Source organism: Oncorhynchus kisutch, linkage group LG26, assembly GCF_002021735.2.
Source record: "Oncorhynchus kisutch isolate 150728-3 linkage group LG26, Okis_V2, whole genome shotgun sequence".
Classification (NCBI taxonomy): Eukaryota; Metazoa; Chordata; class Actinopteri; order Salmoniformes; family Salmonidae; genus Oncorhynchus; species Oncorhynchus kisutch.
Genome location: NC_034199.2, coordinates 14,841,844 through 14,859,250, shown reverse-complemented (window position 1 = coordinate 14,859,250; position 17,407 = coordinate 14,841,844). Strand labels below are relative to the sequence as shown.

The following is a 17,407-nucleotide window of genomic DNA, read 5'->3' as shown; positions in this document are numbered from 1 at the left end:
ACCAATCTGCTCCCTCTGCCTGTCTCTCTCCGGCTAGCTCTTATCCCTGTGTGTGATTTATAGAGGATTTACTTTTTGGGGAGGAGGACTGGGAGACGTCTGAAGGGTTTAGGAGAGGATGGGATATGGGGCATATATATATAGAGAGAGAGAGAGGGAGAAGAAGAGTGGCCTTTGTCAGCGAAAAATCTCAAATCCACTGGCTCTGCAGTTTTTGATTAATGAGAAACAGCACATACACGAGGTCACAGGGATATGCCAAGACGCTGGTCGTGTCCAAATACCCCGTACTAGCGTTCAACATATTAGGTATTTTGGGTATGTGAAAAAATAAAATGTTATAATAAGTTAATAAACAAGATGTCATATTCATTTTGGCTTTTTATACAGGAGAATTCACGGCATACTACCGAGAAGGAAAATCATCTTTCCAGGCCCACGTCGGTCTGACAACAGCTGATAATTAGCCGAGAGGACACGCCACGCCGAAATGAAGGAACGGCGGGAATCAGCACCATGTGCGGCTTAGACGAGGCTCAGAAGGATGAACCGAGTGTGCCGATATTCATTGCGTACTGCATTTTTACTAAACAGTACGTTGTAAATAGTATGTATTATTAACCCTGCAGAGAAAATACAGAAGTCTACTTACATACCCCACAGAGATGAAAATATACACACCCCCAGGATGAGAGAGAGAGATAGACACAGACCCACGCACGGAATGAGGAATACACACAACCAGAGTAAAAAAGTAGGATGCACAAAGATGCACACACACCCCACTAAGTACACCTAAAGAGAGTGGCGCAGAGGGTAATGGCAGTGTCACACAGTGAGACAGACAGAGCAGAAGAGGTGGCGCAGCCTGGAAGAGAGGAGTATTTAAAGGAGGGGATCCTCTGGGGAGGGGAGGAGGAGACACTGTGAAAGCACAGATCACACACTGTGGAATGGAGAGCAGGTGGGGTGGAAAACAGGCCGTCTTCACTCTGCCACTCAGGGGCCACACGCACGCACGCACACACACACACACACACACGCCCGCGTTCACATGCATACCTGCCTCAATTCCTACCACATAACCCTGCGTTACTGCCAATTCAACCAAAACGGCCAGTCTTTCTATCTCAGCACATACATCACCTTGATACTTTTTGCTCACAGTAGTGTGATACACAGTAGTGTGATACTGCTGAAAAAGGTTACCTCCTCCTCACAGGGGACACCAGTGAACATACTGTGGGTAGGCAACATACAGTTGAAGTCGGAAGTTAACATACACTTAGGTTGGATTCATTAAAACTCGTTTTTCAACCACTCCACAAATTTCTTGTTAACAAACTATAGTTAGGGCATCTACTTTGTGCATGTACTTTTTCCAACAATTGTTTACAGACAGATTATTTCACTTATAATTCACTGTATCATAATTCCAGTGGGTCAGAAGTTTACATACACTAAGCTGACTGTGCCTTTAAACAGCTTGGAAAATTCCAGAAAATTATATCATGGCATTAGAAGCTTCTGATAGGCTAATTGACACAATTTGAGTCAATTGGAGGTGTACCTGTGGATGTATTTGAAGGCCTACCTTCAAACTCAGTGCCTCTTTGCTTGACATCATGGGATAATCAAAAGAAATCAGCCAAGACCTCAGAAAAAAACTTGTAGACCTCCACAAGTCTGGTTCATCCTTGGGAGCAATTTCCAAATTTCCATCTGTACAAATAATAGTACGCAAGTATAAACACCATGGGACCATACAGCCGTCATAGCGCTCAGGATGGAGACACGTTCCGTCTCCTAGAGATGAATGTACTTTGGTGCGAAAAGTGCAGATCAATCCCAGAACAACAGCAAAAGTGAATCTTGTGAAGATGCTGGAGGAAACAGGTATAAAATGATCTCTATCCACAGTAAAACGAGTCCTATATCGACATAACCTGAAAGGCCACTCAGCAAGGAAGAAGCCACTCCTCCAAAACCGCCATAAAAAAGCCAGACTACAGTTTGCAACTGCACATGGGGACAAAGATCATACTTTTTGGAGAAATGTCCTCTGGTCTGATGAAACAAAAATAGAACAGTTTGGCCATAATGACCATCGTTATGTTTAGAGGAAAAATGGGGAGGCTTGCAAGCCGAAGAACACATCCCAACCGTGAAGCTCGGGGGTGGCATCATTATGTGTTGGGGTGCTTTGCTGCAGGAGAGACTGGTGCATTTCACAAAATAGATGGCATCATGAGGGAGGGAAATTACGTGGATATATTAAAGCAACATCTCAAGACATCAGTCAGGAAGTTAAAGCTTGGTCACATATGGGTCTTCCAAATGGACAATGGCCCCAAGCATACTTCCAAAGTTGTGGCAAAATGGCTTAAGAACAACAAAGTCAAGGTATTGGAGTGGCCATCACAAAGCCCTGACCTCAATCCTGTAGAAGATTTGTGGGCAGAACTGAAAAACCTTGTGCGAGCAAGGAGGCCTACAAACCTGACTCAGTTACACCAGCTCTGTTAGGAGGAATGGGCCTAAATTCACCCAACTTATTGTGGGAAGCTTGTGGAAGCCCGAAACATTTGACCCAAGTTAAACTATTTAAAGGCAATGCTACCAAATACTAATTGAGTGTATGTGAACTTCTGACCCACTGGGAATATGATGAAAGAAATAAAAGCTGAAATAAATAATTCTCTCTCTCTCTCTCTACTATTATTCTGACATTTCACATTCTTAGAATAAAGTGGTGATCCTAACTGACCTAAGACTGGGAATTCTTACTCTGATTAAATGTCAGGAATTGTGAAAAACAGAGTTTAAATGTATTTGGCTAAGGTGTATGTAAACTTCCCACCTTAACCTTATTGCCTTTATCATGTCTTGCTCCCTTTACCTGCCTTCATGACATTAACTGGCTCTGACATACACACCCACACCTTCAGAGAAACAGTCACATGAAACGTCAAACCTCTCGGTGGCATAATGCACACATTTATAAGTGCTTTGGGAGGCAGAAAGAGTCTGATATGCTCTCGGCTATAAATCCAAGCAAGAAATATACTTCATATCGCATATGAGTCATCTTCACAAACAGAAGGTCTCTCTCTGTCTTTTTCCTTCTCTCTGTCTTTTTCCTTCTCTCTCTGTCTTTTTCCTTCTCTCTCTGTCTTTTTCCTTCTCTCTGTCTTTTTCCTTCTCTCTCTGTCTTTTCCTTCTCTCTCTGTCTTTTTCCTTCTCTCTCTGTCTTTTTCCTTCTCTCTCTGTCTTTTTCCTTCTCTCTCTGTCTTTTTCCTTCTCTCTGTCTTTTTCCTTCTCTCTGTCTTTTTCCTTCTCTCTGTCTTTTTCCTTCTCTCTCTGTCTTTTTCCTTCTCTCTGTCTTTTTCCTTCTCTCTGTCTTTTCCTTCTCTCTCTGTCTTTTTCCTTCTCTCTTTCCTTCTCTCTCTGTATTTTTCCTTCTCTCTGTATTTGTCCTTCTCTCTCTGTCTTTTTCCTCCTCTGTCTTTTTCCTTCTCTCTCTGTCTTTTCCTTCTCTCTCTGTATTTTTCCTTCTCTCTGTATTTTTCCTTCTCTCTGTATTTTTCCTTCTCTCTCTGTATTTTTCCTTCTCTCTCTGTATTTTTCCTTCTCTCTGTATTTTTCCTTCTCTCTCTGTATTTTCCCTTCTCTCTGTATTTTTCCTTCTCTCTGTATTTTTCCTTCTCTCTCTGTATTTTTCCTTCTCTCTGTATTTTTCCTTCTCTCTGTATTTTTCCTTCTCTCTGTATTTTTCCTTCTCTCTGTATTTTTCCTTCTCTCTCTGTATTTTTCCTTCTCTCTGTATTTTTCCTTCTCTCTGTATTTTTCCTTCTCTCTGTATTTTTCCTTCTCTCTCTGTATTTTTCCTTCTCTCTGTATTTTTCCTTCTCTCTGTATTTTCCTTCTCTCTGTATTTTTCCTTCTCTCTGTATTTTTCCTTCTCTCTCTGTATTTTTCCTTCTCTCTGTATTTTTCCTTCTCTCTGTCTCTCTCATTTCAAATGTTTTATTATGTTGTAACGATGTGCAAATAGTTAAAGTACAAAAAGGAAAATAAATAAACATATATATGGGTTGTATTTACAATGGTGTTTGTTCTTTACTGGTTGCCCTTTTCTTGTGGCAACAGGTCACAAATCTTGCTGCTGCGATGGCACACGGTGGTATTTCACCCAGTAGATATGGGAGTTTATCAAAATTGGGTGTGTTTTCAAATTATTTGTGGATCTGTGTAATACGAGGAAAATATATGTCTCTAATATGGTCATACATTTGGCAGGAGGTTAGGAAGTGCAGCTCAGTTTCCACCTCATTTTGTGGGCAGCATGGCTTCTACTGAGAGCCTGGTCTGCCTACAGCAGCCTCTCTCAATAGCAAGGCTATGCTCACTGAGTCTGTACATAGTCAAAGCTTTCCTTAAGTTTGGGTCAGTCACAGTGGTCAGGTATTCTGCCACTGTGTACTCTCTGTTTAGGGCCAAATAGAATTCTAGTTTGCTCCGTTTATTTGTTAATTCTTTCCAATGTGTCAAGTAATTTTATTAGATTATTCTCATGATTTGGTTAGGTCTAATTGTGCTGCTGTCCTGGGGCTCTGTGGGGTCTGTTTGTGTTTGTTGAACAGAGCCCCAGGACCAGCTTCTTAGGGGACTCTTATCCAGGTTCATCTTTCTGTAGTTGATGGCTTTGTTATGGAAGGTTTGGGAATCACTTCCTTTTAGGTGGTTGTAGAATTTAACGTCTCTTTTCTGGATTTTGATCATTAGCGGGTATCAGCCTAATTCTGCTCTGCATGCATTATTTGGTGTTTTACGTTGTACACAGAGGATATTTTTTGTAGAGTTCTGTATGCAGAGTCTCAATTTGGTGTTTTGTCCCATTTTGTGAACTCTTGGTTGGTGAGTGAAATCCAGTACTCACAGCCATAAAAGGGCAATGGGTTCTTTAACTGATTCAAGTATTTTTTTGCCAGATCCTAATTGGTATGTCAACATTTTCTGTTCCTTTTGATGGAATAAAAGGCCCTTCTTGCCTTGTCTCTCAGCTCGTTCACAGCTCTGTGGAAGTTACCTGTGGCGCTGATGTTTGGGCTGAGGTATGTATAGTTTTTTGTGTGCTCTAGGGCAACGGTGTCTAGATGAAATTTTGTGTTTGTGGTCCTGGCAACTGGACCTTTTTCCAAACACCATTATGTTTGTCTTACTGAGATTTACTGTCAGGGCCCAGGTCTGACATAATCTGTGCAGAAGATCTAGGTGCTGCAGTAGGCCCTCCTTAGTGTGTGACAGAAGCACTAGATCATCAGCAAACAGTAGACATTTGACTTCAGATTGTAGTTGGGTGAGGCCAGGTGCTGCAGACTGTTCTAGTGCTATCGCCAATTCGTTGATAGATATGTTAAAGAGGGTGGCGTTTAAGCTGTATTCCTGTCTCACCCCACGGTCCTGTGGAAAGAAATGATTGTGTGTTTTTTGCCAATTTTAACCGCACACTTTTTTTTTGTGTACATGAATTTTATAATGTTGTACATTTTTCCCCCAACACTACTTTACATCAATTTGTATAGCAGACCCTCATGCCAAATTGAGTCAAAGGCTTTTTTGAAAACAAACAAACGCATGAGAAGACTTTGCCTTTGCTTTGGTTTGTTTGTTTGTCAATTAGGGTGTGCAGGGTGAATACGTGGTCTGTCGTACGGTCATTTGGTAAAAAGTCCATTTTAAATTGTATTTCCAGAACGGGTCTGCTGTTAATGATAATGATTTTCTTCGGTTTTCTGCTTGAAATGTTTAGATTTGATAGGGAAGCTGAGAAGTCAAATATACTGTTTAGGTTTTCTACTACCAAGTTTACACCTTCACTATTACAGTGGAACGTTTGTCCAGGAAGTTTTCTAAAAGGGATAGAATTTGTTGTTGCCTAATAGTTCATCGTTTTTTGTTAGTTTTCCACATTACATTCCTTCCACCTATAGCATTTCTTAATATTACTCAGTTCCTTTGGCTTTGATGCCTCATGACAGAGTATTGCTCTGTTCAAGTAGATTGCATTCTTTCTGTGATCTGACAGGGGTGTCAGTGGGCTGACTGTGAACGCTCTGAGAGACTCTGGGTTGAGGTCAGTGATAAAGTAGTCTACAGTACTCCTGTCAATAGATGAGCTATAGGTGTGCCTACCATAGGACTTCCCTTGAAGCCTACCATTGACTATGTACATACCCAGCGTGCGACAGAGCTGCAGGAGTTGTTACCCGTTTTTGTTGGTTATGTTGTCGTAGTTGTGCCTAGGGGGGCATATGGGGGAGGGAATGCTGTCATTCACTCCAGGCAGGTGTTTGTCCCACTGTGTGCTGAGAGTGTCAGGTTCCTGTCCAGTTCTGGTATTTAGATCACCACAGACTAGTACATGTCCCTGGGCCTGAAAATGATTGATATTCCCCTCCAGGATGGAGAAGCTGTCTTCATTAAAGTCTGGGGATTCTAGTGGGGGGGATATAGGTAGCACTCAGGGGGACATTTTTCTCTGTTAAAGATAATTTCCTTTTGAATTTCTAGCCAAATGTATAATGTTTCTGTTTTGATTCATTTAATAGAGTGAGTAAGGTCTACTCTATACCAAATGAGCATACCCCCTGAGTCCCTTCCCTGTTTCACACCTGGTAGTTTGGTGGATGGGACTACCAGCTCTCTGTAACCTAGAGGGCAACCAGTTTCTTGTAGGATGACAATGTCTGTATTTCCGATTTCTTTGGTGATGTCCAGGTTCCTACTCTTTAGGCCAAATGCAGATGACCTCAGGCCTTGGATATTGCAGGATGAGATAGTGAAGGCTTTTTGTTCCATAAAGTCTCCAATGTTGTTGTTCGTGTGGTTTGGCTCTCTCGCTCTGCATTTTCCCTCGTTTCTCTCTCTCTCTCTCTCCTCCTCTCTCTCTCTCTCTCTCTCTTGCTAAAGTGTTGTTATTTTCCTGACAGCATCTTAGACTTTTTTCACACCAACAGCCCACGCACATCGAGTGCCAGCAGGTCTTGCATGGCAAATCGATTCCCCCTAATGCCTCCGCGCCGCCGGCAACCCGCACCGACAACCCCGACCATCATCTTAGCAGGCGCGACCGCTTCATGACCCAAACCCCTCTGCGTTGCTAACACACACACACACACACACACACACACACACACACACACACACACACACACACACACACACACACACACACACACACACACACACACACACACACACACACACACACACACAGGCCGTCCCCACTGAAAGATGATGACAAGGAGGACAGCCAGTACTAGAGGGCAAGCAATGACCCAAAGGCTAGCCGTGATGCTGAGAGCGTTAGCAACTTGTTCGGGAGCCATTTTGGGTCATAGTCCTGTATTTAAAAGAACACATCTAACAACATGGAGCAGCCTGTGTACCAGAGTTCCTGCTAGAGGAGAGAAAGAGGAGGCAAGCCGTTTTTGATGTATTATTGTTCCACCTACTCACCTTGCCTTCATCCTTCGGGCTGTCACTCAGATGGACCACGGGCCCTGGATGTGCTTTAGTTGCTCTGTGAACAAGAGGAGGAGAGAGAGAAAGGGCTTATCAGGTCATGAGCATGAGTGCAGATGTTTCAGAATGATAGTCAAGGGAGCGTGTGACTGGCTGCCATCCAGTTAACCTGAATCTACTTCCTGCATCTGCTGTTACCAAAGAGATAGACGCTCCAGACCCACAGAGCACCCGCAGAATGTCTTAGTGACCAGTGGCCTTCAGCGCCCAGCACCAGAATCGACCAGACGTTCACTATTAGACCTCACCATACAATGCACAAGCCCTGCGATAGACTAGAGTCCTGTCCAGGCGGTGTACTCGTACATGAATCTGCCTCACACTACAGAAACAGGAGATAGGCTCTTACTCTTATGAGGCGTTCCGGCTCGCACAAGCCAAGGCCAGTGCAAGGCTACTTACTTACTTACTTATACAATGCACAGTGGCAGTTGACTGTGCCAGCATACTCCAGTTAAAATGTTTATGTCCTCCTGAACCCTGATCTTTTGTTTCTTGGCAACAACAGTGCCCTGGATGGTGGTCGTTCCTGAGTAGAAGGACTCTGAGGCAATGACATCTCTGGCATGGTTTAAGATATTTTATTTTACCAGGCAGATCAATTAAGAACAAAATCGCTCAACAGCATATTCGCCAGCAACCTGGTCAGTGTCTCTTTGAATAGAATAGAGTAGAATAAAGATGATAAATCACATTAGGTTCATGGTTGTATTCTTTTGTCGGACAAATGATTGGTTCATAAACCGCGCTTTGATTGATATTGCAAAGTAAAGGTTGTGTTGAATTGACTTGAGAGAACGAAGAGACTCGGAGTCCTTACAGCTTTACAGGGTATGAACTGCGTGGAGTTGCTTCATTGGCTGCTCAGGGTTCAGCGTCTGGAGCGGCAACATTTCATTAAAACAGTGCAATGTAAACACTTCACACAACAGACAGACAGAGAGAGACCTGGACTGGCCTGACCCCGGCTATCACCACGCTACGCTAGCCTGGGCAGAATCACAGTCTTACAGCTGCCGACTTCAGACAAAGAGAGGCAGGCAAACCCAATCAGAGGAGACTGGCCACAAATTACCACCGCTGTCGGGAAACACACAGACACCTTGTGCTCTGGCAGGTCCCAGGGAGCCATGGCAACGCCAGAACCCAGTGGGTTTGTTGTTGTCGGCTGGTGAGCTCATCTATTATAAGCCATTACAAAAACACATGTTCTCAATTCATCACAAAGACATTAGCACGTGTTATTTCTGCTGATTCTTTTAGGCTTCACATCTCTATACCCCTTTCCCATTTTTATGAAATTGCACTTCCTCAGCCTCCTTCACTTTTAAATACCCATTGCTATCGGTTGTTGTTTGTTTGATTTCACCATATAGGTATTGTGTTGCTGCAAAATGAATTGCCTCATTGAGGAAACTAAAGTTCTCTGAACCTGAATTCGTTCATGATAATCCTTGAAAGTGGTTCTGCGGGAGTACACCAGACTGAGTCTCAAAGGAAAACGCCCAGGTTCTCTATCTGGAGATCATTTCCAAAATTTTTAACACCCTTAGATTTGTCTGTGTTGGGTTTGGATCTCATGGTAAAAACGTGGCTCCCCTGAGGGAGAGGTCACCACACCAATCTGTCCGAGTGTCCTCCTTTTCGCCGACTCATCACTCTGCCAGCTTGCACACACACGCATGCTCATGCTCATTCACACACACGCACATACATACATACGCTGCAAGCCTTTGTAGAAGCTGCACAGGGCCGGCAGGTTTAGGTTGGCTTTTCTTGGTCAGCATGGTAACGGCGGGATGGGATGACGAGGAGCTACCAGAAGGGGAAATATCTACATCCTGTCGAGAAGATTCCACCCCGTCTGAAAAGGGCCTCGACCGTCTACGCTGAGACATTAATTATTCAACCAATACCCACAATTCTCTTGTCACAGAGTACACATACACAATGGGAGAATCTCAATTACATAATCCTCTCTCCTCGCCTCCTTCTCAGAACCCTTTGGAGGAGAAGGTCAGATGGGAGGGACTTTTGGGTTTCTCATTCAATGGGCTTTGAGAAGGAGGCGAGGAGATAGAAGAGAGGACGCAAGGAGTATGCGATTGAGATTCCCCCAGAGAATATCCAACCATGAGAGCTCAGGTGAAATGACCATTTTTTTTTCATGCTTGTTTTTCAGATGAGCACGCTTTGTCTGACAATGAATAGAAAAAGATAATGAAAATCATTATTTCTTCAGGGCTCACAAAGGATTAGGGTATTTTCTGTTCCTCAGCCTGCTGAGGGTGTGAATCATTTCTTTAGAGCAGGATTAGAAACGTATTGCTCCTGAAAGACACCAGACAAAAGAGACAATTATAAAATGCTGTAGGTTGCATTAGTCATTTTCCCTCTCTTTGTGGTATGTGTGTGAGTGGGGGTGGGCATGTTCTGTGATGACAAAATTAAAAGGCTGACGTGACACACCTGAAATAGATAGGGCATGATGACACAGTGCAGAAAGTACAGAAAGAAAAACCAGCACAAGGTACAGTACCAGTCAAACGTTTGGACACACCTACTCATTCAAGGGTTTGGCCACACCTACTCATTCAAGGGTTTTTCTTCATTTTTTACTATTTTCTACATGTTATAATAGTAGAAAAGACATCAAAACTATGAAATAACAAGAAAAAGTGTGAAACAAATCAAAATCAATTTTATATTTGAGATTCTTCAAAGTAACCACCTTTTGCCTTGATGACAGCTTTGCACACTCTTGGCATTCTCTCAACCAGCTTCATGAGGTAATCACCTAGATTGCATTTCAATTAACTTATTGGTGACAGGGGGCAGTATTTTCACGTCCGGATGAAATGCATGCCCAAATTCAACTGCCTGCTACTCATCCCCAGAAGATAAGATATGCATATTATTAGTAGTTTGGATAGAAAACACGCTGAAGTTTCTAAAACTGTTTGAATCATGTCTGTGAGTATAACATAACTTATTTAGCAGGCGAAACCCAGAAGACAAACCATTCAGATTTTTTTTTTTTGAGGCCACTCTCTTTTCAATGGTTCTTCATTGAGAATCCAGATTTCTAAGGGACCTTCTTGCAGTTCCTACCGCTTCCACTGGATGTCACCAGTCTTTAGAAATTTGTTGAGGTTTTTCATTTGTGTAATGAAGAAGTACGGCCATCTTGAACGAGGGTAACTTGAAGTGTACTGTTAGATAGAGGCGTGTGACCAGAAACATTGCTACAGTTTGTTTTCCTCCTGTATTGAACACAGATCATCCCGTCTTCAATTTTATCGATTATTTACGTAAAAAAATACATAAAGTTGTAATACAAAAGTAGTTTGAAATGTTTTGGCAAAGTTGCGCAAGTTGGAACCGGTGTTTTTCTGGGTCAAATGCGCCAAATAAAAAGTCAATTTGGATATATATCGACGGAATTAATCGAACAAAAGACCATTTGTGATGTTTATGGGACATATTGGAGTGCCAACAAAAGAAGCTCGTCAAAGGTAAGGCATGAATTATATTTTTATTTCTGCGTTTTGTGTCGCGCCTGCAGGGTTGAAATATGTTTTCTCTCTTTGTTTACTATGGTGCTACCCTCAGACAATAGCATCGTTTGCTTTCGCCGAAAAGCCTTTCTGAAATCTGACATGTTGGCTGGATTCACAAGTGTAGCTTTAATTTGCTATCTTGCATGTGTGATTTAATGAAAGTTAGATTTTTATAGTAATTTATTTGAATTTGGCACTCTGCATTTTCCCTTGGCCAGGTGGGACGCTAGCCCACATATTCCAGAGAGGTTTTAACAGGTGTGCCTTGTTAAAAATTAATTTGTATAATTTCTTTCCTTCTTAATGTGTTTGAGCCAATCAGATCAGTTGTGACAAGGTAGGGGTGGTATTACAGAAGATAGCCGTATTTGGTAAAAGACCAAGTCCATATTATGGCAAGAACAGCTCAAATAAGCAAAGAGAAATGACAAATCATTACTTTAAGACATGAAGGTCAGTCAATATGGAAAATGTCAAGAACTTTGAACGTTTCTTCAAGTGCAGTTGCAAAAACCATCAAGTGCTATGATGAAACTGGCTCTCATGAGGACCGCCACAGGAAAGGAAGACCCAGAGTTACCTCTGCTGGAGAGGATAAGTTCATTAGAGTTAACTGCACCTCAGATTGCAGCCCAAATAAATGCTTAAAGCAATAGACACATCTCAACACCAACTGCTCAGAGAAGACTGCGCGAGTCAGGCCTTCATAGTCGAATTGCTGCAAAGAAACCACTACTAAAGGACACCAAAAAGAAGAAGAGACTTGCTTGGGCTAAGAAACACGAGCAATGGACATTCGACTGGTGGAAATCTGTTCTTTTGTCTGATGAGTCCAAATTTGAAATTGTTGGTTCCAACCACCGTGTCTTTGTGAGACACATAGTAAGTGAACGGAGGATGGAGGAGGAGGTGTGATGGTGTGGGGGTGCCTTGCTGGTGACACTGATTTATTTGTAATTCAAGGCTCACTTACCCAGCATGGCTACCATAGCATTCTGCAGCGATGTGTCATTACATCTGGTTTGAGCTTAGTGGGACTATCATCTGTTTTTCAACAGGACAATGACCCAACACACCTCCAGGCTGTGTAAGGGATATTTGACCAAGAAGGAGAGTGATTTGCATCAGATAACCTGGCCTCCACAATCACCTGACCTCAACCCAATTGAGATGGTTTTGGATGAGTTGGACCGCAGAGTGAAGCAAAAGCAGCCAGCAAGTGCTCAGCATATGTGGGTTCTCCTTCAAGACCGTTGGAAAGTTATTCCAGGTGAAGCTGATTGAGAGAATGCAAAGAGTGTGCAAAGCTGTCATCAAGGCAAAGGGTGGCTACTTTGAAGAATGCAAAATTTAAAATATATTTTGATTTGTTTAACTTTTTGGGGGGTTACTACATGATTCAATATGTGTTATTTCATAGTGTTGATGTCTTCACTATTATTCTACAATGTAGAAAAGAGTAAAAATAAAGAAACACCTTTGAATGAGTAGGCGTGTCCAAACTTTTGACTGGTGCTGTATATGCTGTTCCTTAGCTTCAGTCAGGCATAATGGACATTTTGTATTTATGTAACATTTTCAGTAGAATATCTATTTCTTACTGAATACACACCAATACAGGACTATGTGTACATTCAGAGGGTAGCTGGAATCTATTCTGCAGTTCTACCAAGTATTCATACCACTTACACAGATATTTTGACAGCAACTAAGCGGGGAGAAATTTGGGAAGTGCTTTACTCCACATGATCTCTATTCACCGGATGGCCTATAATATTATAGCTGATGAGGATAGATGGTAAGTTGCATTAACATCAACATGAAATGTGGAGGAAACTGAGAGCTGGGTGAAGAGGCTCAGGGCTTTGGGACTATTGACTGTGTCAATATTTGCTGGCCCTGCAGTAACGACAGTCCTCGATCTGTTCGACGCAGAAGGGGAGAATCCCAATTGCATACTCCTTGGCCCCTCTCTCCTCGCTTCCTTCTCAAAACCCATTAGAGGAGAAGGCCAGAAGGGAGCGATCTCTGGATTTCTGATCCAATGGGTTTTGAGAAGGAGGTTAGGAGAGAGGACGCGAGGTGTATGCAAATTGAGATTCTCCCAAGGACTCTCTCCTCTTTATCTCTCTCTCTCTGGAGAAAAGCCTGGTTGGTGGTGACAAACTAATTTCCCAACAGCCTCTGGTCCCCCAGCCAGCCAACCAGCCAGCCAAGTTGAGTACAATCATGACACACACACACACACACACACACACACACACACACACACACACACACACACACACACACACACACACATCGCTTCTGTTGTGTGCAAGTATTTTAATGTGTATCTCTGCACAGCGACTTCAACAGACAAGATACCAAAACTTTTTTATTTATTTGCTGCGGTAACCATGTGTTCTTCTCCACTCATTTCCTGTTAGGTGTCAGGCTTTACTCCTCTTGGGCCTCACTAGATTGACTAGTGAAAAGACTGACATGCAAGAGGACATGGAGGGAGGAGGAGGTGGTGGGAAGAAGAGAGAGAGAGGAGGGAGGAAACGTAGCATGTGTCTCTTGTTATCAGACGTGTGCCTGGGTTCCGCCCCTCAGGGATTTCTGTCTCAATTTAGGCTGCTGCCAAAACCGGCAGGCGTTAACCAGTGAGATTGCATTAGACTGATAAACTCAGGCCTAATTAGAAAATAATGGGCTCATTAAGGAAACACACGAGCCATTACTGCAGTCATTCAAAGGTATAGGAAATCAGAGACTGAATGCTCGCACAAGGAGCTATATACAGAACAGTAAACGTTCTGAAATAACAATCTGACATCATTATGACTCATATTTGAATAGCTGATCCGTCTTTTTATCTTTCCCTCTTTGCCAAGTCTTTGTCTTCTTGTGTTCCTTTTTCATACAACACGGTGGACATTTTTGTCTTGTGAAATACAATGAGGAGTGAGGTAGGAGCCCCTGTGTCTTCCTAAAGAAGCTATGTTCCCATCAGGCTTCCCGCTTTCTGCTTTGATTTGAGGCTGTGCTTTTCTTTCCCTGGTTTTATTACACAGACACTACATCTAAAGCCTCGTAGGAAAAGACCCAGACTAGAGCATTATGGGTAGTAGGGGGTTCTGGCCCCATCCTGGGAGCTGTGAATAAAGGACAGCTGGCACTTACTTTAAATTAGCCCTTATTGGGGAGGGGAGGGGAGGGGAGGGGAGGGGAGGGGAGGGGAGGGGAGGGAGGGAGGGAGGGAGGGAGGGAGGGGAGGGGAGGGGAGGGAGGGAGAGAGAGAGAGAGAGAGAGAGAGAGAGAGAGAGAGAGAGAGAGAGAGAGAGAGAGAGAGAGAGAGAGAGATAATAGTTGAGTGATTGATTGCTTCCAAGGAGCCAGAATGAATTGGGTATATTGTCTTTGCAACCCATTGGGGGAATCAGCCAGCATGCTAGTGTGATGTTTATGTGTCCGATACATCCTCTTCCTGCCAGCAATGCAGCTCTATCGAGATGGATGCAGTGTACTTGCCATGTCTCCCACTTCTGATAATGGAAAAGCAAATTCATTTTGGATCACAAGTGCCTCACTTCTCAGTCAATACTCAGGAGGGCGGGGAGATACACACATCATGTAATGAGTGTTTTGGTACGGGCTTTTAGGAAAAAGAGTCCTGCTCAGAAAAGCTCCACTTTAAATAAGTGATGTGTGTCTTAGCGTGTGTGTGTTGAGCTGAAAATCTGTATAATAACATCCTCCACCTCAATTTAAAAGGTCCAAAGCAGTCGCTTTAATCTTAATATTAAATCATTTCTGTCACGCCCTGATCTGTTTCACCTGTCCTTGTGATTGTCTCCACCCCGCTCCAGGTGTCGCCCATCTTCCGCATTATCCCCTGTGTATTCATACCTGTGTTCTCTGTTTGTCCATTTCGTCTTGTTTGTCAAGTCAACCACCATTTTTCAGCTCCTGCTTTTCCCCAGTCTCTCTTTTTCTTGCCCCCCCCCCCTGGTTTTGACCCTTTCCTGTCCTGTCTCTGAGCCCGCCTGCCCGACTACTGTGCCTGTCTCTGAGCCCGCCTGCCGTCCTGTGTCTGTTCCCCTATACTCTGGATTCTCGACCCCTGCCTGCCTTGACTTGTCGTTGCCTGCCCCCGTTGCTAAAATAAACTGTGATAATTTGAGTCTGCATCTGGGTCTTACCTTGATCCCTGATACACTTCTCTGTAACAATTAATGTTAAGTAGCTTACTGTGATTGTTTCCAATTAAAATGGTCAAGAAGAAACATGGCTTCTTAGCAAAGAGTCATTTCTCAAACAATAATTTTGCTAGGACTGTCTGGGAGTGGTCTGAGTCAGGAGGGGGGAAATGAAAACTTGCTGTTATTGGTGGGTTTTGGAACTCTCTTTCTTATTGGTCGATTAACTAATTTATCGCCTGATGATGTCACCAGCTAGGCCAAAACTCCCTCCTAACAAAACAGATTGAGATTTCAGGTGCTTTTCAAACAGCTCCTACACCTCATAGTGTGGAAATATAAATATATTTTTAAACCCACAGGGGATCGCATTTTTGACTGCACTGGGCCTTTAAGCCTGAAAGTGCATATGGTAAATGTCATGAAAATAAACATTGGGGATATGGTTTTTGCTGTTCCAATTTAATACTTGTGCAAACACACACACGTTAACACGCACACACACACACACACACACACACACACACACACACACACACACACACACACACACACACACACACACACACACACACACACACACACACACACACACACACACACACACACACACAAACACATTAGCTCCTCACACACCTCCGTCCTCCTCGAGCATGACGGAGAGGGAAAAAACAAACCTCATTCCTTCCCCTCTGCAGTTCATTTCTATTAGAGGCATGCTTGATGCTTTCCCTGTGAAGGAGCACAGTGTGCGTGCGTGCGTGCGTGGGTGGGTGTGTGTGTTTGTGAGAGAGACTCATCTTCATACATACTGAGTGGAAAGCAGTTCAACACAGTCAGACAATACAGGCTTCATTGTCTCTGTTTAAACACGTTGATGAGGACGAAACATTATTGTTTCACTTTTATTGAACTACTCTTTAAAACCCACTTAACACATGTTAAAAGTAGTCGTAGTTATTGCATGAGCATCATCTAACACTGGCATGGTGTAAGTGAGCAACGTTAGTTTGCCAAACCTTCAGCTAGGGTTAGTTGACAAATGAGTTGACGTGGCAGTGCAAGAGGCTTTAGGATAGAACAAGGGCTAGTGTTGGGCCAGTAACCGAAAGGTCGCTGGTTTAAATCTTGAGCTTACTAGGTGTTGAGCGAGGCACTCAACCCTAGTCACTCTGGATAAGACTGTCTGCTAAACGACTCAAAGGTCATATTAATGATACCAACGTCAACAACTGCTGACGACCATGTGAGGGATAATCAACGAGGGGCTATGCGTTCTCTGGACAATAATGCGCGGTATGAAAGGTATGTGCCACAACGCACAGTGGAGTGGCACCAACCTTCTGTAGAGTTGCATTATTTTCAGAGAACGCATGAAGCTATAATTGACTGCATTTGCAGCTAGAAATGTGTTATTTTGCCAATGTAATCGTGTTCAACATCAACTGAAGCAGCTAGCGAGTTTACTAGATAGCTGTTGTAGTTGCATTGGTAACTGAACAAGCAGACATGCTAGCTTAGCTGACCAAACCATCAGTCCTCCTAAATGTTAGCTTGCTATATTGAAAATCGAATATTGAACAATGCCAATGATGTTTTCAATTAGATTTTTGATTTCAAAGGCAGCCAAACATATGAACGTTTGACGACACGGTTGGTTATTGCTATGTATTACAAAGAAATAATGCACACTAGAAATGAGCCAATCAGAAACTAGTACTCAACAATGTTGTGGTATAATACATGATAATAATTAACATACATTCCAATTAAGCAGGAGGATTCGGATATATGTTTGGTTAGCTCCCACCCAGTGGTAGACTCCTGAGCCTGCCATTGGAGCAACTGACAGACGGCCCACCCATTGAAATCCAGTCTGCTTACTTTGGCTAACACTGTCAAGTCAAGGCACAAAGCCGCCTCGGTGGATGGGACTAGAGTGAAGCGTGATTGACACTACAGTGGAGGGCATGTCAGACTAACACCCGAGGGACAAAGCATAGGTGAATAAAGCCTACAGAACAGACTTCCTGTGTGTGACAGGGAAGAGACTCATTGGACTAGGTGTCTGAAGGC

The 17,407-nt window shown here is 43.2% G+C and overlaps 1 protein-coding gene across 6 annotated transcripts in view; it reads right to left on the bottom strand.

Moving 5' to 3' along the window:
• stxbp5l (syntaxin binding protein 5L) overlaps nt 1-17,407 on the bottom strand; it is a 218,138-nt gene that overhangs the window by 65,171 nt on the left and 135,560 nt on the right. For all 6 annotated transcript variants that reach the window (XM_031805714.1, XM_031805719.1, XM_031805717.1 and 3 more), the window contains exon 6: nt 7,522-7,585. In XM_031805714.1, the coding sequence (XP_031661574.1) occupies nt 7,522-7,585 (64 nt within the window). The remainder of the gene's footprint in view (nt 1-7,521; nt 7,586-17,407) is intronic.